The sequence below is a fragment of the Tachyglossus aculeatus genome (genome assembly GCF_015852505.1).
Source record: "Tachyglossus aculeatus isolate mTacAcu1 chromosome 12 unlocalized genomic scaffold, mTacAcu1.pri SUPER_6_unloc_1, whole genome shotgun sequence".
Lineage (NCBI taxonomy): Eukaryota > Metazoa > Chordata > Mammalia > Monotremata > Tachyglossidae > Tachyglossus > Tachyglossus aculeatus.
The window spans coordinates 3,752,041-3,774,716 of record NW_024044828.1 but is presented as its reverse complement, the minus strand read 5'-3'; the positions used below and the strand labels follow the sequence as shown (position 1 = coordinate 3,774,716).

The window sequence follows — 22,676 nt, the reverse complement described above, 5'->3', positions numbered from 1 at the left end:
GAAAAATGAAAATTTGTACAATATTTGCAGTTTTATTATAAAACAACCAAAAAACCCACAACAAAGATTGTCTATCGAGAGTCATTTCCTGGCTTTAGCAGCATTCATCACTTGTTCTTGGGCCGCTTTCTTGGCTTTCACCATTTCAACGAGTTCCTGCAGGGCAAAGACAGGCTGATTAAATGCGAGCTGAAAACTGTGCTTCCTTTCATGGCATTCACAACAGAACAACGGCCTCCTTCGATTCCGTTTCTGCCTTTCTTGCGAGGAGGTGTTGCAAACCATAAAGGGCCTATAAGGCCCTATTGGGTCTCGTAAGCATAAGAGGGCTTCTTGATGTTCCTCACCTGCCCACAGATGAGTTCCCTACTCCCCCTCTGCTTAAGCTGCCCTGCACTCTTCACATGAAATTAGGAGTTGATGAAATAGGGGTTAAAAAGCTTAGTAAGAAATTTTTCTGAATGCTCAAAATGATTCCTTTGGAATCAACTAGAATCGTCTTGCCCGAGCCCCAGCACCTTACCACTCAACCAGATTCTGGCCTTCTGAGTTGGAGAAATGAGCTACCCCAGTTTGGACTCGAGAAGGAGCAAATTCTAACCTCAACTCACTGCTGACCCGAGCCCTTTTGAATTAAACAGACGCTGCTCACCTTTCAAATTCCACATCTTGCTTTTCAGTAAGCTTTTTTATATCACATCCCAAGGCAAAAAACCCCCCAAAAAACCCACACCAAATAAGACAAGTACCCAACCTTATAACGTTTCATGCAGTCTTTCTTTGATCTGCCAGGAACAGCTGCTGCTATTTTTTCCCATCTCTCTGGCGTATTTACTGGGTAAGTCTTCAGGGCTTGTTCTAAAAGCTTTTGTTCTTCGGTGGTCCAAGGAGTGGAATCTGTACACGGACCTGCATTTTTCCCCCGGGAAAAGACAATCGCTCTCATTGAAACAGAAAAACAAACCTTATGACTTATTGCGTAGACATTGTGAAGGACTATGGATGAGGCATTGTTTTGTGCTGGTTAATTCTGCTGGTTAGAGAGCAGGGCCTGGTAAACATAGTGTTCTCACCCTCCCCGGGCATTGTAACAAACTTTAAGGTGATCAACACCACCTGCCAGGCACCAGGATCAAGGGGGCTATCATAATTTCATGATGATTTTAAGACTAAGTTTGTTGTGGGCAGGGAAGGAGCCTGTTTACTGTTGTATTGTACTCTCCCAAGTGCTTAGTACAGTGCCCTGCACACAGTAAGCGCTCAATAAATGACAATGAATGAACTCCCGTTTCTAGGCCGTTGACCCTGAACCTTTTTTTCCGATCTTGTATGATAGAGTTCTTGGATCTGAGCCAGAAACTGACCCCCAGCTTGGACAGAGGAGAGTCACAGTAGTAGATGGTAAGTGATAGGGAAGTGGCGTGGTCTCGTGGCCAGAGCACGGGCCTAGGTTATAATCCTGGCACCACCACTCGTCTATTGGGGTGACTTCAGGCAAGCCTCCATAGTCTTGTGTTTCCGTTTTAGGACCATCTCCACTTGGATGTTCCGCTGACACCTCTAACTTAATGTGTCTAAAACAGAACTTATCTACTCCATCTCACAAGCCCAGAACCTTGGCATCAGACTCATTTCTCTCACTCAACCCACATATTCAATCTGTTACCCAATCCTGTTTGTTGGACCTTCACGACGTCATTAAGATCCACTTTTGTGTCTCGATCCAAGCACCTCCCCTATCCAGCCTACACTACCACATTAGCCTTCTTGCTGACCTCTTCATTCCAGGCCTCTGCTGCCTGGGTCTCTTTTCTAAAAAGAAGATAATCAGCCCATGTCGCCTTAATAAGGAACCTAGAGTGGTTACCACATCAAAAAGAAACTCCTTATCAGATTTAAAAGCACTCTTATCAGCTCACCCCTTCTACCTTTACCTCCTTATTTCCTACAACCCAGCAGGCACAGCTCATTCCTCTAATGCCTTGATCTCATTTATCTTGCCCACGACCCCTGGTCCATGTCCTCCCTCTGGCCTGGAACTCCCTTCTTATCTGCCAGCCCATCACTCTTTCACCTTCACAGCCATATTATCTCCCCCTTTTAGACTGTGAGCCCACTATTGGGTAGCGACTGTCTCTATATGTTGCCAATTTGTACTTCCCAAGCGCTTAGTACAGTGCTCTGCACATAGTAAGTGCTCAATAAATACGATTGATGATGATGATGATGATATTAAAATCACATCTCCAAGAGGCCTTCCCCAATTAAGCCCTCCTTTCCCCTATTCCCTTTAAGCACCTAAATTCACCCTGCCTTACGCAGCCCCACAGCTCTTATGTATCTATCCGTAATTCATTTTAATGTCCATCTCTCCCTTAAGACTGTAACCTCCTTGTGAGCAGGGAATGTGCCTACCAACTCTGTTGGACTGTACTCTCTTAAATGCTTAGGACAGTGCTCTGCACACAGTAGGTGCTCAATAAATACCACTGATTAACAGCTGTTCCCCAGTTTCCCCCATCTGTAAAATGGGGGTTAAGTCCTACTCCCTCCGACTGTGAGCCCCATGTGGGACGGACTGGGTCCAACCTGACTCTCTTGCCTCTATTCCAGTGCTTAGTACAATGCTTGGCCTATAGTTAAGCACTTAACAAGCACCATAATTATTATTACCATAATTATTAGATCTATGATTGGAGGTGGGAAGGGATGGTGTGGTCGGCTACTTTTCTTCCCCACCCCGATCCCCTGCTATAATCTCCTAAATCCACTCCAGCTGGGTTTCAATAGGTTATCTCTTTACTAAGTGTGCAAAGAGACCAACCGTCAAATCTTGGACAAGGCGAACTGGAGAGAGGCTTTTCTCCTGCACGTAGGTGCAAGAGCACCTAAACGGTTGGGGACTGCCCTAGATTGGCAAAGTAGTGTTATCAGTATGAAAGGAAGACGGGGACCTATTGCCTTTCCCTCCCTGGGGGAGAACGGGACCTTCTGTGCCCACTGTGCCTAGTTTCCTACTATTTGGAAAATCCATAACTATTAAAAAAAAAATCTACTGGAAAGGACTCGCTACTGCTCCTCCTAAGACTCTGCCTCTAAATTAAGTCAAATGAGCTTGCTCTTTGACCCTACTGGGCATCTCCTGTTCTGCTCTGCCCTTTCCCCTCTGCTCTCCGGTGGCCGCACGGACTACCTCACTTACTGTGGTCTATGAGAAAAAAATCTCCAGCTGCTGACGCCCACCCATGTTGGGTTGGGGGAGTTAAAGGGACTAGGGGCATTTCTCACATAGGTGGCTGGTCTCTAGAGCGGGGTGGGCAACAGCGGGGGCCACCACAGCAGAAGGATACTGGCAGGTGGTGGAGATGGAGGGGGCATAGGCAGGCCTCTGAGTTGGACAAGGGCCGGACCACTATCGCCAATGGCACTCTCCCCGCCCCCCTGCAAACATAAGGAGCCCGGTTTACCTTCAAACCGTTCTGAGGGGGCGGCGCTGTCCGACTGAGGCACCGCTCCGTGCTCCTTCTTAAATTTATCGAAAGCTTTTTTGTTTATGTCATCTTTCTGATGGGGATCTGAGTGGAGTAAAAGATGGACAGTTCAAGTTGGCAATTCGGCACCTGGTTCTGGGGAAACTTCAAGAGTTACTGTATTTTACATGTCCAGGCAACAAGGATCTTAAAACAACAAGACGGGTATATAAACTAGGAAAGAAGAGAAGTACCAAGCTTTTGGAGGCTCTTTGCCTTGACAATGACATCCTTTGCTGTTCTCTTTGTTCCAGAAGTAGAGTGCAAATTCATATAATTGGCAATCACTTCCCACCTGCAGCAACAAAAGACATGCAAAGTACCGTCTGGTTAAAAAAAGCCAAAAAAGGATGGTCTTATCTGCCATAAGCCTAATTTGAAAAACACAGAGGACTAGCAACAAACTAGCTTCCACTGCCCCAAATAAGTTGTCTCAAAGATGGATTTTTATTTTAAAGATTGGTCGACTCTCCCAAATAATCTGACATTAGTTATGATCCATATCCAATAGGGTCTTTTCTAGAAGAAAAATATTTCTACAAAACGGGCCTATTATCTACTTTGGGCTACCTGGATGAACAGTGGAAAGCCTCAATCTGGCAAGTCAAACATTACTGAAAGGATTTTCAACAACAGAGTGAAACAGAGGTCAGAGGGGCTTCAAAATTCAATTGATGGGTGGTAATTCTTGAGCGCTTACTGCGTGCAGAGCACGGTACTTGGCCCTTGCTAGAGAGCAACACAAGAGTTGGTAGATATGATCCCTGATCTCAAGGAGCTTACAATCTAGGTGGGGGAGAATGAACAGTTATGCTTCAAATTTTCAGCCAATCCTATTTATTAAGTGCTTCCTGTGAGCAGAGAACTGTACTAAGCGCTTGGGAGAGGACAATAGAACACTGTAACAGATAGGTTCCCTGCCCATGACGAGCTCAGTCTTTTCAAAAGCCTGGCCTATCTGCAAATAGGGTGCCTTTCTGGGACAAAGTTGGATTTTCCCATTCCACGAAACAGTGGGAAATAGAGGCTATTTTGCTAAGTTTTCCACAAGACTGAACCCAAAGTATATCTCACTGATACTGATTTCCCAGAATTATGAACATAACTTAGAAAAAAAATAAGTTTAAACGCAGTACCTTGAATTAGTGCCAGCAGGGAAAAGGTTCACGGCTTTAATCAACAGCTGTAAGTCATCTTCGGACCAATTTTTGCCACCCCCTCCGCCTCCACCCATCGACTTCTCGGTACTCTTAGATGCCTGTCGCATTCGAGCCTCATCTTCTTCCTTCTCTTTCCTTATTTGCTCATTGACTTCTTCTATCTACACAAACAAGGTGAACAAGCCTGTTAATTAAAACCCCGGCATTCATTTATCTGGGACAGGTAGTCCTACGAGAAGAGCTGATAGGCAAGCCACCAGGATTGGCCTTGACTGGCCCCACGGAGAAAAACTGGAGCCACTTATAATCAAATTAGGTTCTTTCCATCTGAAAATGGAAACATCCTCCTATGCCAATTAGATGATCCCCACAGCAACTGAAAAAGGCAAAAGGTCCTCTGAGCTAAAGCCGGATTTTCTCCTCATAAAGCCCCATGGCACTGCATCGGGAACCCCACTTACTGCTCTTGTTCCTTGGCATGAAGCCCCCTCCTTGGATCAAGGAGGCAAAATGTTGGCCCTTTTTACCCTGACAACTTGGGGATAGGGGGAGGGAGACTACTGCTTATATCAGCCTGAAATGGAGAACAGAATAAAATATAAAGCCGTAAAGTACTACAGGAAAGGCTGACGTCATTCAGAGGGTCACGGGAAAACAAATCTAGTAATAATCTTAGGTGATTTTCTGAAATTCAGCTCTGTGGAGGGTCCAAAAAATACATTACTGCCCTTGGTTCCTTTATTCTTTAAAACCCACCTGGGTCATTGCCCATGGAGAAATGTATTGAACCCTGGCTGCAGCTGAGCCCTAAGGACCAGGCTGAGAAGCCAATATATAAGGAAAGGCCTTGCCAGCCTTGAGGATGCTTGTGCCATTCAAATTGGAGCCAGCCTCCTTCCCAAGCCCTTCTCTATCTTTTTTTTTGTCTGCCATTCTGGGGTGCGGAGGGAGGAAACGTTTAAGATTACCTTCCATTAACTTGTATCTGCCCCAGAGCTCAGAACTGTGCTTGGCATATAGCAAGCGCTTAACAAGTACCATAATTATTAATTATTATTATGGAATGAAAGGAAAGGAGATAGGAAAGAACTGCTGTCTACAGCCTAGGATAACTAGGCTTTGGAAAACCAGAGAATATCTCTCCCTCTTCACTGGGATCCCAAGGGTTGGCACGGCAAGGCACTCCAAAACATGAACTTCCAAAAGGTCTAGTTACTGGATCAATAGATTAATGGTATTTATTGAGGGCTTATGGCAGGCAGAGCGTGTACTAAGTGCTTGAGAGAGTACAATACAACACGAGTTGGTAGATATGTTCCTTGCCCACATAAAGCTTACCCTCTGGACATGGAGATGGACATTAAAATAAGTAAGCAATACAGATAAGTGCTGTGGGGCTGAGTCTGGGGTGAATATCAAGCGGTTAAAGGGGACAGATCCAAGTGGGTAGGCAATGTAGAAGGGAGAGGGAATAGGGGAAATGAAAGCTTGAATGACGGAAGGCCTCTTGGAGGGGATGTGATTTGAATAACTTTGAAAGTGCTTTGAAAGTGGGGAGAGTGATGGTCTGTCATATATGAAAGGGGAGGAAATTCCAGGTCAGAGGGAGGACCTGGGCAAAGGGCTGGCGGGCAAAATACATGAAATTCAAGTACCCTGAATAGGTTGGCATCGGAGGAGTGAAGTGTGCAGGCTGGATGTAGTAGGAAATCAGCAAAGTAAGACTGGAGGGAGTGAACTGGATGACCCCAAAACTTTACAGATCCTGGCTCGGGGTCTTGAACACAACACACGTGGAGAAGCAGTGTGGCCTATTGGATACAGCCCGACCCTGGGACTCAGAAAGACCTGGGCTCTAATCCTGGCTCCGCCACATGTCTGCTGTGTGACCTTGGGCAAGTCACTTCACTTTATTGGGCCGCAGTTACCTCATCTGTAAAATGGGGATTAAGACTGTGAGCCCCATGTGGGACAGGGACTGTGTCCAACCTGATTATCTTGTATCTCCCCCAGCGCTTAGAACAGTGCCTGGCACTTAGTAAGTGCTTAACAAATGTCATAAAAACCAAACAAAACCACACTGTAACAATGGGCACCCAGAATGAGTTACCTGTTTTTCCACAGCAGCCTTTCCTCCTTCCTTGGTAGTCGATGTCAGTGTTTCATTCAAGCATTGCAGGCTACAAACAAATGATAAAATTTCATCCAATATCCAATAGGAAGACAGACTGCAAGACGTAGTGATGCAGGCAGTAACCATACCTTGCTAATTCAAGTCGATCACACAGCTTTTCCACCTCCTCCATCATTTTAACACACTCCGCCTCATTGTCCGAAAAGTAATTCCAGTTCTAGAAGCACAAACACAAGTGAGCCCCTCAATTTTACCATGTTGTACTCTCCCAAGAGCTTAGTACAGGGCTCTGCGCAAAATAAGTGCTCAATAAATACCACTGATTGCTTAAAAAGAATCAATGCTTTTATGTTTATAAACCATGTTCTAATTTTCAATATTCTCTAGTACATCTTAGAGAACTGAATCACACTCAAGAGAGGGACTGTGTCCGTTATACTGTTGTATTGTACTCTCCCAAGCGCTTACTACAGTGCTCTGTACACAGTAAGACTCACTTAATACAACTGATTGACTGACCATGGTCTCACAAACATCTTAGGTGGCAAAAGATGATTTTATTTTGCGAAGAACTGAACGGGAGTGGCCAGAGCAAGCCCTTAATGCTCAGCTGGCTCCCTAAAAGATTCCTTTCTCAATCACACCCTCCCCAGCCTGGACACCTAAAGCACCAGGGATTATAAACTTCTACTCTTAACCCCAACCTGAAGTTTCAAAATCAACTTACCAATTCCACATGCATTGTTTAGGATTCAAATTAATGACTCTGAATGAGAGGACCACCTCAGACAAACATTTTCATCTTCTTGCTGTGTACTGAAAACGAGCTGAGTCCCAGGAAAAAATAAATCGGCTCATTTATGCTTTCCCCTCTTCCTGTCTCTTTTGATCAGGCTGCTCTCTCTTTTCCACTTGCCTGCTGGGTAACCTTGGGCAAGTCACAACTTCTTTTTGCATCAGGTTCTTCATCTGGCAAATGGGGATTAAATACCTGTTCTCCCTCCTAATTAGGGACGGAGACTGTCCGACCTGCTTATCTTCCCCAGCACCTAGTACAGAGCTTTACAAAAACCACAATTACTATTCCTTCCTCTATCGTTACCTGAGTTCATCTCTCCTGTTCCTCCCCTTTCTCTCATCTTCAGTGCATCCTCCTGTTCTTAGCCTCCACCTTTTTTTTTAATGTTATTTGTTAGGCACTTACTGTGAGCCCACTGTTGGGTAGGGACTGTCTCTATATGTTGCCAACTTGTATTTCCCAAGCGCTTAGTACAGTGCTCTGCACACAGCACTCAATAAATATGATTGATGACTGATGATGATACTAAGCGATGGGGTAGATACAAGCCAATCAGGTTGGACACAATCCAATGGTCTTAATCCCCATTTTCCAGATGAGGTAACTGAGGTCCAGAGAAGTGAACTGACTTGTCCAGTCACACAACAGAACTCCTGCAGTGGCTAAGGGGCAATTGGGACCTAATTTCAAAGGTTTCCCCAACTCCTCCCCTCCCCATCCTGGCTTATCTTTCCCTCCTCCAGCTTTCCCAGCCCAGACCCCCTCACACTGATTACGCAGATCCATCTGTCTCAGCTGCAGCTGTCCCCAGGAGCCCAGGGCCCAGAGTTGCTTCTGCACGTGGGCACAGTGGATTCAAGCAGCTAGCTCTAAATTGGCAGCCTAGCTCCCATTCACGCCAACACCCACACCTACCGCTGCTGAGATTCCTCAAGTCCTTCCTGGCCCTTGGGAGCAAGATTGGAAGCAGATTGTCAAGCCCTCCTCCAGAGGCAAGAATTTCCGCTGGAGCCATTGCAACTGAAGCAGAGGAGTCTGTGGGGTTTTTTTTCCCTCTTTTTTTTAAAACAGTATTTGTTAAGCGCTTACAATGTGCCAGGTACTGTACTAAGCGCTGGGGTAGAGACAAGCTAATAAGGTTGGACACAGTGCCTGTCCCGCATGGGGCTGGCAGTCTTCAATTTAGAGACGAGGGAACTGAGGCCCAGAGAAGTGAGGTGACTTGCCCGAGGTCACACAGCAGCAGACGAGTGGTGGAGCCGGGATTAGAACCCACGTCCTGTCTCCCAGGCCTGGGCTCTTCTAGCCTCTGAGTTCTCCAGACAGTTCCCTGCTGGAAGAAGCAGAGTCCTGACCGGCCCAGCCCAGCCTACTGTCCCACCATCTCTCCCCAGCCAAAGCCTCACTTTTCTTCTCCCTTCGGGACTGTCTCATACATACATGCACAGCTCTAACTGCACGTGCATTGTGTCCAGATGCCCAGAGATTATTCTTTGTGGTTTAAAAGTATATCCCAGGTTCTACTACATCAATGGTATCTACTGAGTGCTTACTATGTGTAGAGCACTGTACTAAGCTTGGCGGAGTAGGATACAAAACAGTTCGTAGACACCTTCCCTGCCCACATCAAATCTACAACTCTACAGTCTAAAGAAGTCTAAAAGTCCCCCTTTTAGACTGTGAGCCCACTGTTGGGTAGGGACTGTCTCTATATGTTGCCAATTTGTACTTCCCAAGCGCTTAGTACAGTGCTCTGCACATAGTAAGCGCTCAATAAATACGATTGATGATGATGATGATAAAGGAACAGTGTGCTAAATTAAAGCAATGGTCTATCCTTGGAATACCAGTGTCCTCTACTTCAATACCTTAATTATTGAAGAGATTAAATGTACAGTGAATATTTTTTCCAGGTACAGTTTGTCAACAAACACCACCTAGAATGATGCTGTGAAAAGGAATCTGGGGTACAAATTCCCTAAAGGTGGGAATTGTTTGTTCACCCACAATCTGACCTACCTTGCATGAAGTGCGCAGTTTTTGCCTTTCCTTTTTAATCGCCTTCTTCTGAATCTCCTTCTCTTTCTTCGCCAGCAATGCTTGCTGTCTGACTTCCTCCTCTTCCTTCTCTTTAGCTAACCGAGCCGCTTCCAATTCTGCTTGTCTTTGCTAATTAAGGGAAAACAGAAATGCCGTAACTCAAGGGTGGGTGCTGTCACTGTTCATCTTCAGTGCAGTTTATTAAAATCTTTTGAGCTGAAAAAGCTGTTCGACATCCCAGAACAACCTTCAGAATAGTGCTATTGGGTTTATCAAATACAGAAGAAAGAAACTACCTGGGGAAATACTCGGGGCAGGAATGTGACAGGCGGGTTTTGCAGTTTAGCAAGCGCTGTGATCCATGATCTTGATCCACTCAAGACTGGTTTAAAAACAAGAGGTCTGCAGGCTAATCCTGACCTTATGGTTTGTTCATTCATTCAATCAATCGTATTTATTGAGCGCTTACTGTGTGCAAAGCGATGTACTAAGACTATATCTATCGCCGCATCCCGAGTGACCGCTTACTTTCTCTTTCGCTTCTTGCTCCTTGCGTTTTGCTTCCACTTTTGCTTTCTTCTCTGCTTCTTTCTTAGCTTTTTCCTCTTCCTTGAATTTTTTGATGCGAGGGTCACAGCTGTAGGCATTGTCTACCAAGAGGGAGCAACCATTAGGTCTGACCCGGAACAAAGGGTAGCTCGCCCGTTTAAAAGACAGACTTTCCGCTTACCGACCAAGGTTCTGATCCTGTTCATTTCTTCTTTCTTCCTCTGGGCCCGCGCCGCTCGGTTCTGCTTTTCGATCCACCTCCTCTCATCCCGACTAGGAAACGGACAAGAAACACCGAAACCCTCATTTCCGAGAGCCTTCGCTTCCACCTTTCCAGAACGGTCTGCAGGGGCGAATGGTTGCTGGGATCGAGGGCGGGCGATGCTATTTCAGGAGACGATGCTCAGTGCAAAAAGGCTGGTAAACAGCACCAATTCGCTGGTGTCAGAGCTTCCCTAAGCCTCGGGGTGTCGGGGAGGTGACGGGAGTTCTCCAGGACGGAGGTATGTTGGCTGGTCAAAGATGCCCAGGGTCAAACCAACATCCTGGGACCCTCACACGTGTTTCCTAACCAAATTCTGCCCAGGCCCACCACCTCCGGCTGGATTTTACTAAGAGTTCGTGAGGTAATAATAACAATAATTGTGATATTTGTTAAGGGCTTACTATGTGCCAAACACTGTACTAAGCGCTGGGGTAGATATAAGGCAACTGGGTTGGACACAGTCCCTTATCCCACACAGGCTCACAGTCTTAATCCCTATTTTATAGATTAGGTACTTGAGGCCTTAGAGAAGTGAAGTGACTTGCCTAAGGTCATACAGCAGATAAGTGGCGGAGCTGGGATTAGAACTCAGATCCTTTTGACTCCCAAGACCGGGCTCTATCCCACTAGGCCACAGAAGAGATTGATAAAAGACATGGAAAATGCAGATACAAATGAAGCGTAATTAGTCGTCGCTGAACAGTTAACGGCTAATTCAAGAGAACTGATCAACTAGCCTTCCCTGTTCAAGACTTTCTACTTACATACCATTCTGCCTTCTCTTTTTCTTCTTCGTCTAAATAAGAAAATTCTCGCCAAGAATCAAAATTATACCTAAGGCGAAAACGAAAACCAAAAATGAGATTCAGATGCAAACGGATTTGATTTTAGGGTGGGAATGTTTATTCTTCTATACAGGCTTACCAGAAGGAATAAAATGCATCCACATCTTCAAATGACGAGTGCATATCCCCGAGTTTAGGAACGTTTTTCTTACTTGACCACCTGAAACAAAGGAGCAAAAAAGAAAATGCACACAACAGTGACAAGACTCTCCCGGCCACTTTGGCCGCCCCCTGGACTATTCAAACTGAATGGGACAGCATAGTCCCAAAATATCAGGTGAGTGTGCAGATGGACCTCCTTCCTTCTCCCCCATTTGAAAAAATCTGCCATAGAGCAGCGGACTGGCAGATGCAGAGACGATTGTGAGGAGTTTTGACTTGGTGAGGAGGGGACCCTGGAAGCTGGTGGAGGGTTCTGAGGGGTGAAGAGGGTCTCAAGAAGATGATCTGGGCATCCGCACGCAACGTGGATTGGAGATGGGAGAGGCTGCGGGCTGGGAGGTCCCGCAGAGACACAATAGGGCTCGCACCAGAGTCGTGGCTGTTCGCGAGGACCAGAAGGCTGGGGCTGGGGGATTCGGGAGATGCTCTGTAGGAAGAACTAGCGTGTTTATGGACCAGACTGAATGTGCCAACTGAAGGAGAGTGAGGCGTCGTGGATGACAAGATGGTGCGATTCTGTATCACGGAGGATAGTAAGGATAAATGTGGCATTGTTCGGTGCTAGAAACAAATAAGGTCACATGGGGCTCACAATCTAAGTAGAGGGGAGAACTCTGATTGAATCCCCATTTATACAGAGGAGGAAACTGAGGCCCAGAGAAATTAAGTGCCTTGTCTAAGGTCATTCAGTCATCCGATCGTATTTATTGTGTGCAGAGCGCTGTACTATGGGCTTGGGAAGTACAAGTCGGCAGCATACAGAGACGGTCCCTACCCAACAACGGGCTCACAGCAGTCAAGTGGTGGAGCTGGGATTAGAACTCAGCTCTTCTGACTTTCAGGCCCACGCTCTTTCCACTGGGCTGGTGTTATGGACTGAGACAGGAAAGACAGGAGGAGGAATGGATTTAGGAGAGAAGATGAGTAGTTCAAGTTTGGAGAGTTTGTTGTCCATAAATGCTATGGGGGTTGGGGGGAGGCGGGCGGCGGCGGTGAGTATGAAAGCTCTTAGGTACTGAGGAAATGCTGAAGAGGCCGTCTGAGGGGGATATAAAGTGGGGAGATTAGAAATTATATCAGGGAAAGCCTCCTAGAGATGTGATTCCAGATTTTTTGAAGTGGGACAGAGCTGTGGTCCTGCAGATCAGAAGTGGGAGTGAGTTCCAGGGAGGAGGGAACGTGTGAGGAAGAGGTTGGGAAGCAGCATAGCCCAGTGTGTGGAGCAAGAACCTGGGAATCAGGAGGACCTGGGTTCTAATCCCGACTCCACCACCCGTCTGCTGCGTGACCTTGGGCGAATCACTCCACTTTCCTGTGCCTCAGTCCCCTCACCTATAAAATGAGGATTAAGACTGTGAGCCCCATGTGGGACATGGACTGCCTCCAACCTGAATATCTTATATCTACCCCAGGGTTAAGTACAGTGCCTGGCACACAGCAAGCACTTAAATACCATAAAAAAAACCCCAAAAAGGCTGGCAGCAGGAGAGATGAGAATGAGGCACAGAAAGTAGGTTAGCTTGTCGGGAATGAAGGGGACCAACTGGGGAGTAAGTAGGAGGGAGAGTGCTGACTTCTGGCCGAAGGTCAGGTGTTTCTGTTTGATGTGGACAGGAATGGGCACCCATTCGAGGTTTCTGAAGGGAAGGGAGGTATTGCAGAACGTTTTATGAAAATGATCCTCCCAACTGGATAAAAAAAAAACATCTGCCTTAACGGTTACCGAAAACGGAGAGAATGCTGGGGACTATTTTGTAAACATGCCTGGAACTCATAGCTCACCTGGAATTCCTTTCAAACACGGGAGAAAACACTTCAAAGAAACTGTCCTTTGCTTCACTTTTGGAAGGAACTGAATTATCAAAAGTGGGATCTATACTGTTGAATGCCCGTCTTTTCACAGGGTCAGACAGCATTTCATAAGCTGGCGGGAGAATGAAAAGACATAAAAACCATCAAGGTTAACCAAAGTTATGAGGCATACAATATGGAAGAAATACTGCGGTAAAATTTCCTGTTTCTTAAATAGCATAAATCCCAACCCGGTGAAAGCATTTACTTGAAAATCCTTACCTTTAGTTATGCATGTAAAATAGTCATTTTCCCCTTCTGCTATTGGTTCTCCGGCTGCTTTCCGTTTGTCTGGATGGTGTTTCAAAACCATTGCCTTATCTAACAGAAAATGAGTCAGGTTTACTACATATGTTCTCCCACGTAAATGTTCCTATTTGAAAAGACCGATTAACTGATCCTAATTTCTGGAAGCACTGTTATTTTGAACATCACTGAAAATTTTAAACACGGAGTAGATTTGCCCAGCTTTTCGGTATCACGGGGATCTAAAATCCTGAGGCTTTAAAACATCAGCTGAGCGCTGAAACTCTGAAATTTCCTATCACCAGAGACTTTGCTTGAGCAAAAGCTCACGACCAAAGCCCTGCGAATAGTTTTCCAAGAGCCAGCTTCAGCTTAACCCAGCAATGTCTGCCTTAAAGGCAACAATCAATCAATCAGTGGTATCTATCGAGCACTTACTACGTTTAGAGCACTGTACTAAGCGCTTGGGAGAGTACAATACGGCAGAATTAGCGGACACCTTCCCCGCCTAAAATGAACTTATCTCTGGGAGGAGACAGACATTAATAAGAATAAAGAAGCAGCTTGCCTAGTAGGTAGAGCACGCGCCCGGGAGTCAGAAGGACCTGGGTTCTAATCCCAGCTTGCCACTTGTCTGCTGGATGACCTTGGGCCCCCTCTGTGCCTCAATTACCTGAGCTGTAAAATGGGATTGGGTAAGATTACGAACCCCTTGTGGGACACGGACTGTGTCCAGCCAGATTTGCCTGTACCCACCCCAGTGCTTAGAACAGTGCCTGGCACAAAGTGCTTAACAAATGCAATAATTATAATATGTCATTCAAAGATATGCATATAATTTCTGTGGGGTTAGGGTGAGGCAAATATCACATGTCCAGAGGTCACAGACCCAAGCGCACAGATGAGACAGAAGGGAGGGTGAGCCGGGGAAAAGAGGCCTTAATTGAGGAAGACCTCTTGAAGGAGATGGGACCTTAGTAATGCTTCGAAGGTGGACAGAGTGGAGCTCTGGTGTATAAGGAGGGGGAGGGAGTTCCAGGCAAGGGGTTGGTGGTGAGACAGAGGAGACTGGAGCGCAGTGTGTAAGCTGGAGCTAGAGGAGCGGAGTGTATAGGCTGGACTGTAGAAGGAGATCAGCAAAGTGAGGTAAGGGGGCCGAGATGATTGAGTGCTTTAAAGCCAATGGTGAGGTGCTCTGTGGACCAAGGAAAACGAAACTGTCCCTCCACTTAACCCAACCTCACCTCTATTCCGAAGTTCGCCATGGAAACTAGACTGCCTATTGGGGTCATTAGCAACCAACATCAACCAAGTCACTTAGGGCACATTATCTCTATCTGTTTAACAGACTGAAAGGAAAGCTATCTTCCCTCACATGGGTAACAGGGTTAAGTGATGATTTCACCTTCTCCACTGGATAGTTAATATCTCCATCTCCATAATGTTCAGGGGTTTGACTGAAGGTGAAAAGAGAGTCAAATTCCTTCTCAATCAATCGATCAATCGTATTTATTGAGCGCTTACTGTGTGCAGAGCACTGTACTAAGCGCTTGGGAAGTACAAGTTGGCAACATATAGAGACAGTGCCCACCCAACAGTGGGCTCACAGTCTAAAAGGGGGAGACAGAGAACAAAACCAAGCATACTAACAAAATAAAATAAATAGAATAGATATGTACAAGTAAAATAAATAGAGTAATAAATATGTACAAACATATATACAGGTGACCTCAGCGGCAATTCCTAGCAAAGATTTCTAGAACTGGACGGTTGAAAAGACTCCCAGAGGAGTCTCAGTTTCATTTTAAGGTTCTAGTTCATCAAGGGTTGGTGGCCTAAGCAATAAATCTCCGGTCCTTTCCCCCGGTCTAATAACCTAAATTGCAGAAGTGTCCATCTGTGAAGATCTAGTATGAGTCCATTTAACTTCACCCTCTGTCCCCTTCGATGATAATTTCTGGTTTAGGATTCTTTTGTAAACTGCCTAGAAAACAGGCCAGTTGGCATTATCTAAAAGTAACCACCCTGACATATGCTGTTGGAAGAAAGTTCCCTAATCTTGCCTTCCCAGCACTGAGAGATACAAAAGCAGCGTGGATTAGTGGAAAGAGTCCGGTCTTGGGAGTCAGAGGATGGGGGTTCTAATCCCGGCTCTGCCACTTGTCTGCTGTGTGACCTTGGGCAAGTCACTTCACTTCTTTGTGCCTCAGTGGGAGACATGGGCTGTGTCCAACCTGATTAGCTTGGTACCTACCCCAATATTTAGTATGGTGCCTGGCACACAGTAAGCCCTTAACAAATACAAAAACACACAAAAGGACCTGCGGGAGTCCCTTAAGGCTCAGTTCTGGGTCCCCTTCTATTCTCCATCTCCATCCACTCCCTTGGAGAACTCATTTGCTCCCACGGCTTCAACCACCATCTGTATGCGGAAGAGATTCCCAAAGCTACCTTTCCAGCTCTGACTGCTCTCCTCTGCAGTCATGCATTTCATCCTGCCTTAAGGACATCTCTATTTGGATGTCCCGCTGACACCTCAAATTTAACAGACCCAAAATAGAACTCCTCATCTTCCCACCCAAACCCTGTCTTCCCCAACCTTCCCATCACTGTACACACCACCACCACCACCACCACCCTTCCAGTCTCACGAGCCCAAAAGCTTGGCATTATCCTCAACTCACCTCTAACATTCAGTCGATCACCAAATCCTGTTAGTTCTACCTTCACACAACCGCTACATCCACCCTTTCCTCTCCACCCGAACTGCTACCTCATTAATCCAAGTCCTTATCTTATGCCACCTTGATTACTGCATCAACCTCCTCGCTGACCTCCCTGTCTCTCCCTACTCTACTCGTGATTTCACTCTGCTGCCTGGATCATTTTTCTAAAAGAAACCCAAAAAACCCCCACATCTTCCATGTATCCCCACTTCCCAAGAACCTCCAGTGGTTGCCCATCCATGCCTTACCATAGGCTTTAAAACACTCAATTACCTTCCCCCTTGCCTCCCTTGATTTCCTACACACTACAACCCAGCCCACACACTGTGCTCCTCAACACCAACCTATTCATTGTACCTCAGTCTCGCCTATCTTGCCGTCACCTCTTTGTCCACATCCTTCCTCTGACCTGAAATTCCCTTCTTCTTCATCTATTTCAGATCACCACTCTCCCCATCTTCAAAGCCTTATTATAATCACATCTCCTCCAAGAGGCCTTACCCAACTAAGCCCTCATTTCCTTTACTCCCTCCCTCTCCTGTGTCACCTACGTACTTGGATCTGTACCCTAAGGCACTTGACAGATATCTTTAATAAAGCAGTGGACCCAGGTTTAAAACAAATCTAATGTCTTCCTCACCTTTCCCAACCTTTTTGTTCATTTTCATGGAAATTGTTTTGGCAAAGACTTTGAGACTACCTACTACTCTTTTTTTGCCTAGTCTGGGGCAATGGAGGAATACAGAGGGCAGCATTTGAGAGGGGAGACCATAAATTTTATAGATCTATTAGACTATGTTCTTTAAAACATAACAAGGCCTCTGAATTCATCCTTTACTGAGAGGACTGTGAGCTCGTTGTGGGAAGGGAACGTGTCTGTTGTTATATTGTACTCTCCCAAGTGCTCAGTACAGTGCTTTGCACACAGTAAGCGCTCAATAAATATGACTGAATGAATGGACAGGGAATAGATTATACAGTTGGCATCATCCTGAGCCTGCCACAAAAAGGAAAAGTACATTCAAGCAGAGCAGTACTTCTGGCTCCAGCAAGCTTGTCTGCATGATCAAAAATTCTAGAAACTTTGTTTCTCTAAAAAAAAAGTTTGCCTTCTGAAGAACGTTGTTTGTACCGGTGGGAAAACTCCCAGTCATTGGATGGCACTCCTCTCCTCCCCGAGCCTGATCAGACATAAAGAGTCCATGACAATGAATACATTGAGTGAGATATACACTGATCAGTTCCCTCTAGACTGTAAGATCACTGTGGGCAGGGAATGTGTCTGTTTATTATTGTATTGTACTCTCCCAGGCACTTAGCATGGTGCTCTGTTCACTGTAAGCGCTCAATAAATACGACTGAAAGTTATCCTTCTTTCCTGGTTTAGAAGGGTGGATGACACTGTAAATACAATTTGTCTTTCCATCGTCCATAATTTCCCACGAATTTTTTAAATCCCCTTCCCGGAAGAACTGTAGGCCGTCAGTTTCCACCTGTACCAGGCTCCATTGGTAGTCCTTGGCACCCAAGCCTGCCAAGGGAAGCCCAGAGTCCCCCTCATGATGTAGCCACATACAGAGAAAATACTCTATGAGCGGGCCTCCAACCTACTTGTTTTGTTTTGTTTTCTGTCTCCCCCTTCTAGACTGTGAGCCCGTTGTTGGGTAGGGATTGTCTCTATCTGTTACTGAACTGTACTTTCCAAGCACTGAGTACAGTTCTCTGCATACAGTAAGTGCTCAGTAGATATGATTAATTGAATGAATGAATGAACTAACAGTTTTCAGCCCTCTTGTGCTGAACTGCACCACACATTTCTGGGGCCAAATCCCCCAAATCGTGTTGGCTTCAAAACCCCGGCAGAAACCATTGACTCTCTTCAGTCGGACACTAGATTTGCCCCTTCCCAGATCTGCCTCTAGCCTTTGCCTTGGGAAAGGTCAGACTGACTGTTAGGTTCAAATGGCGATAAAATACTTACGAGCTGCTTTGATCTGCTTCTGAGTAGCTCTGTATCTTACGTGTCCGAGACCAAGAACAGCATAGTGATCCTGATTCTGAGAAAACAGTGAAAAGGAGGTATAAGTTAAGGAAAGGACCTAGTGCCCCTATTTGATGCCATCAGAATACCTTTAAGAGGGGATTCTACCCCTCTGTGCAAAAGACCTTTATTGCTTTGTATGAATGCTAACATTATCCTAAAAAAATTAAAATATTGCCAGGGATGTGTTCTCATGCTTTACATTTCAAGGAAAGGCGTAGTTCTTAGAAAGAAAGGACAGAGTAAGAAAACGCCTGACAATGTACCTTAATTTACCTGACAATTCAGTCCAGTATTTCTACCAAAAGAACAACTGGCACTCTACCTTAAAAACGGTATATTTACGGTACCTTCCAGTCTTTTGGATCAAGGGTTTTCAACATAGGAAATTCCTCTATCTGCAATTCTTCATCTTCTGACTCTTCGGACAGTTCTTTCTTCTCCTCCAGTTCCTGAAAAGAGGCTGAAACATTCCTATTTCTCCTCTTAATAAACGCTTCAAACCATCTTCCCACAGGTTCCACCTGACATAGTGCAGAAGCTGTGAATAATAAAAGCAAAAGTATTTTATCTTATGCTACAGCATTTCAATGGGACATTGCAAGGTCACAGATTGGGAGTGTCAGAAGAAATGGCAACTTGAGTGCTATCTATAAAAATAAATTTCCAAATCAAGTCCTCCTAGAAACTGCTAGTTGAGCTCTACGAGTGGAACGCCCCGGGATTTGCTGGTTCCACTATCACCTGCCAGTCAATTCAAAACTTATTACTGGGCAGGGCCACAGGGAAGTTTGGGATGCGCTGAGTTTGGGACGAAGGAGAGATATCTAGTAGAGATGGCCCGAAAGAGACGGTAGTAATGTATGAAGATGCTGATGGAAATAACGAATACGTTCTCAAATGAGAGACAGTACATTTTGAAGTAGCCTCTAGGAAAGTGAATATTCAAAACTGATGGACTGAGCTACGTTTCACTGGTCACCATTACCCTACTTCATTTAAAGAGAATTTTGGAAATTATAGCTTTTAGGAAGAAAAGTTATATTCAGTCTTGGGATGTAAGCAAGCCAATTATGTATTACACTTGTCAGCACACAGCAAATGGTGGGTTTTTTGGGCTTTTTAAAATGGCATTTGTTAAGTACTAAGAGCCGGGCACTGTAGTAAGCACATACGTATATATCTATGTATGTAGATATATACATATGTGTATAATCTGTATTATTTATTTATATTAATATTGGTCTCCCCCTCTAGACCGTGAGCTCGTTGTGGGCAGGATGTGTCTGTGTGTTGTTATATTGCACTCTCCCAAGCACTTAGTACAGTGCTTTGCACACAGTGTGCGCTCAATAAATACCACTGAATAAGCGCTGTGGTAGATACAAGCTAATCATCAGGTTGGACACAGTCTGTATGACCCCCAGGCCCGTGCTCTATGTTCTAGGCCACTGTCAACTGACCCCCACGAACACTGTGGAAAATGGGAATTCTTCCCCGTGTCAGGGGATACATCATTCTATCCCCTCGGTAAGTGATAGCAGAGTTTCCTGAATAGTGTGGGTGGGGCTTTTAAGCACAGTACAGGATATTGAACAGTTCTGGTATTTTCAACACGTGTCAGCACAATTTCAATCAATCGATGGGTTATGTGTATTCCGCACGTCCTGCGTGCAGAGCACTGTACTAAGTGCTCGGTAGGGTACAACAGCACAGAATAGGTAGCCGCATTCCTGGCCCAATCTCCCCAAACAGTCCTGCCCGATTTCCCTCGAATTGTTTATCCCCGATACACCCTTAGGTGAGTTGGGTGAAGACTTCTAGGCCCGCCCTGGGGAATGCCCAAGCCTGTGGGCCCCAAAACTGTGTCTCTGGCAAAGGGAGCTAAATTCACCTGGCCTGGCCGGGACATCTCGGGACTCTTGCCGGTCCGGCCTCCACTGAACCCTGGAGGTCAGCAGAGCTCCGGGAGGCAGTGAGGCCGGAGGCTACTCCGGGGAAGAGAAGCAGTGTGGCCTGCTGGATAGCGCATAGTGCCTGGGAGTCAGTGGTCCTGGGTTCTAATCCCACTCTGCCACCTGTCTGCTGTGTGACCTCGGGCAAATCACTTCACTTCTCTGGGCCTCCATCATCTCATCTATAACATAGGGATACAGAGTGTGAGTCCCATGTGGGATAGGGGCCGTGTCTAACCTGATTAACTCGTAACAACCCCGGTGGTTAGAACAGTGCCTGGCATGTAGTAAGCACTTAAAGAGTGGCATAATTATTATTTTTAGGGGGAAACTGCGGCGGTGGGAGCCCCAGCCAGGGTCGGGAGTGGGTGGGTGTCAGGGGGTGCTGGGGATTCAGCAATGGGAGATGAGGAAGCCGGGTTCCCTGCCCAGTTGGTGCCCCCGGGGTACTGGGCCGGGGGGGTCTGGGGGCTCGCGGCAAGGGGAGGAGGAGGAGGAGGACGATGAGGAGAAAAGGGAGGACTAAGAGGAGGAGGAAAAGAAGGAGAAAAAGGAGCAGGAAGAGGGCGACAAGGAGGAAAAGGAGGAGGAAGAGGAGATGGAGGACGAGCAGGAGAAGGAGGATGAGGAGGAGGTGGGGAGGTGGAGAAGGAGGATGGGGAGGTGGAGGAGAAAGAGAAGCAAAAGGAGGAGGAGAAGGACAAAGAGTAGGGAAAGGGAGGAGGTGGAGGAAGAGGAGGAGAAGGTGGGGGAGGAGGAGAAGGTGGGGAGGAGGGACAGGAGGAAGAGGAGGAGGAGGAGGAGACGAGGAGGAAGAGGAGTTAAAAGAGGAGGACTAGGAGGGGGAAAGGGGGGACAAGGAGGTGGAAGAGGAGGAGGAGAAGGACTAGGAGGGGGAAAAGGGAGGACGAGGAGGAGGTGGAAGAGGAGGTGGAGGACGAGGAAGAGGAGGAGGAAAAGGGAGAACGAGGAGGAAGAGGAGAAGGACTAGGAGAGGGAAAAGGGAGGACGAGGAGGTGGAGAAAAAGGGAGGAGGAGGAGGAAGAGGAGGTAAAAGAGGAGGAGGCCTAGGATGGGAAAAAGGGAGGACGAGGAGATGGAAGAGGAGGTGGAGGACGAGGAAAAGGAAGGACAAGGAGGAGGGGGGAAGAGGAGGAGGAAAGGGCAGAACGAGGAGGAAGAGGAGGTAAAAGAGGAGGAGGAGGACTAGAAGGGGGAAAAGGAAGGACGAGGAGGAGATGGAAGGGGAGATAGACGAAAAGGGAGAAGGAGGAAGAGGACTAGAAGGGGGGAAAAGGAAGGACGAGGGGGAAGAGATGGAAAGGGAGATAGAGGAAAAGGGAGGAGGAGGAGAGCGGCCACTTACCGACGGAGAGGGCTCGGGTCACGGCCGTGCACTGGCCGTCCGGGGCGCCCGGCAACAGCAACATTATGCTTCTGGTTATGGCTCCGGGCGCGGCCCCACGTCCCTCCGTCCGTCAGGCTCCCAAGGGGGTCGGGATCGGGGTGGGGATGGGGATGGGGCTCCCTCCCCCTCCTCCTCCTCCTCCTCCTCCTCCTCCTCCTCGGCCGCCCGGAGCCCCCGAGCCCGGGAGCCGGCGCATGGAGGGGACACAAGAGTCCTTCCGGGGCAGCGCGATCAGACGGGGGGGGGGACCGACCGACCGACCGACCGCCCACCGACCCTCCCACCGGGCCGCCCACCGACGGGACCGCCCACGGCAGGGGTCAGAGGTCACGGCCCGCCCGCACCCTAACAACGGCGCCCCGGGAACCGCCTCCCCCGCAGTAACAATAATCATAGTGATGGCATCCGTTCATTCATCCGACCGTATTTATTGTATTTATTTATTACTGTGTGCACAGCACTGCACTAAGCGCTTGGGAGAGGACAAGTCGGCAACGTACAGAGCCGGGCCCGACCCAACAACGGGCTCACCGCCTAGAAGGGGGAGACGGACAGCAAAACAAACCGTGGAGACAGCGCTCAAAACCGGCAGAACAAATAGAATTATAACTATACGCACACCATTAACAAAACAGAGCAGTAAATATGTATAAGTAAATTAAACAGAGTTGTAAATCTGTACAATAATAATAATGATGGCATTTGTTAAGCGCTTACTACGTGCAAAGCACTGTTCTAAGCGCTGGGGAGGTTACATCCCCGTACACCAGTTGTCAGCTGTGTGACTTTGGGTAAGTCGCTTCTCTGTGCCTCAGTTACCTCATCTGCACCAAGAATATTCCCCAGTCAATCAGCGGTATTTATTGAAGGCTTACTATGTGCAGAGCACTGAACTAAACACTTGAGAACACGCACAGAGAAGCAGCGTAGCTCAGTGGAAAGAGCACGGGCTTTGGAGTCAGAGT

The 22,676-nt window shown here is 46.9% G+C and overlaps 1 protein-coding gene across 1 annotated transcript; it reads right to left on the bottom strand.

Moving 5' to 3' along the window:
• Positions 1–16: 16 nt before the first annotated feature.
• DNAJC2 (DnaJ heat shock protein family (Hsp40) member C2) lies at positions 17–21,818 on the bottom strand. The gene is made up of 17 exons (XM_038741131.1): positions 21,670–21,818; positions 18,699–18,889; positions 18,289–18,364; positions 13,558–13,656; positions 13,267–13,408; positions 11,402–11,482; positions 11,246–11,311; positions 10,394–10,485; positions 10,192–10,313; positions 9,643–9,792; positions 6,953–7,041; positions 6,801–6,870; positions 4,667–4,851; positions 3,725–3,825; positions 3,468–3,575; positions 755–909; positions 17–156 (listed from the first exon to the last, which is right to left on the bottom strand). The coding sequence occupies exons 1-17, from the start codon at positions 21,731–21,733 to the stop codon at positions 82–84; spliced, it is 1,866 nt and encodes a 621-aa protein (XP_038597059.1). The 5' UTR covers positions 21,734–21,818; the 3' UTR covers positions 17–81.
• Positions 21,819–22,676: the final 858 nt, after the last annotated feature.

Excerpts from the sequence above, each read along its gene's own strand:
- DNAJC2 (XM_038741131.1), bottom strand. The coding sequence starts at position 21,733 with ATGTTGCTGTTGCCGGGCGCCCCGGACGGCCAGTGCACGGCCGTGACC. Across the intron at positions 4,852-6,800 it reads AGGCTGCTGTGGAAAAACAG|ATAGAAGAAGTCAATGAGCA; the intron begins GTAACTCATTCT and ends TTGTTTGTGTAG. Across the intron at positions 3,576-3,724 it reads AAAGAGCCTCCAAAAGCTTG|ATCCCCATCAGAAAGATGAC; the intron begins GTACTTCTCTTC and ends TACTCCACTCAG.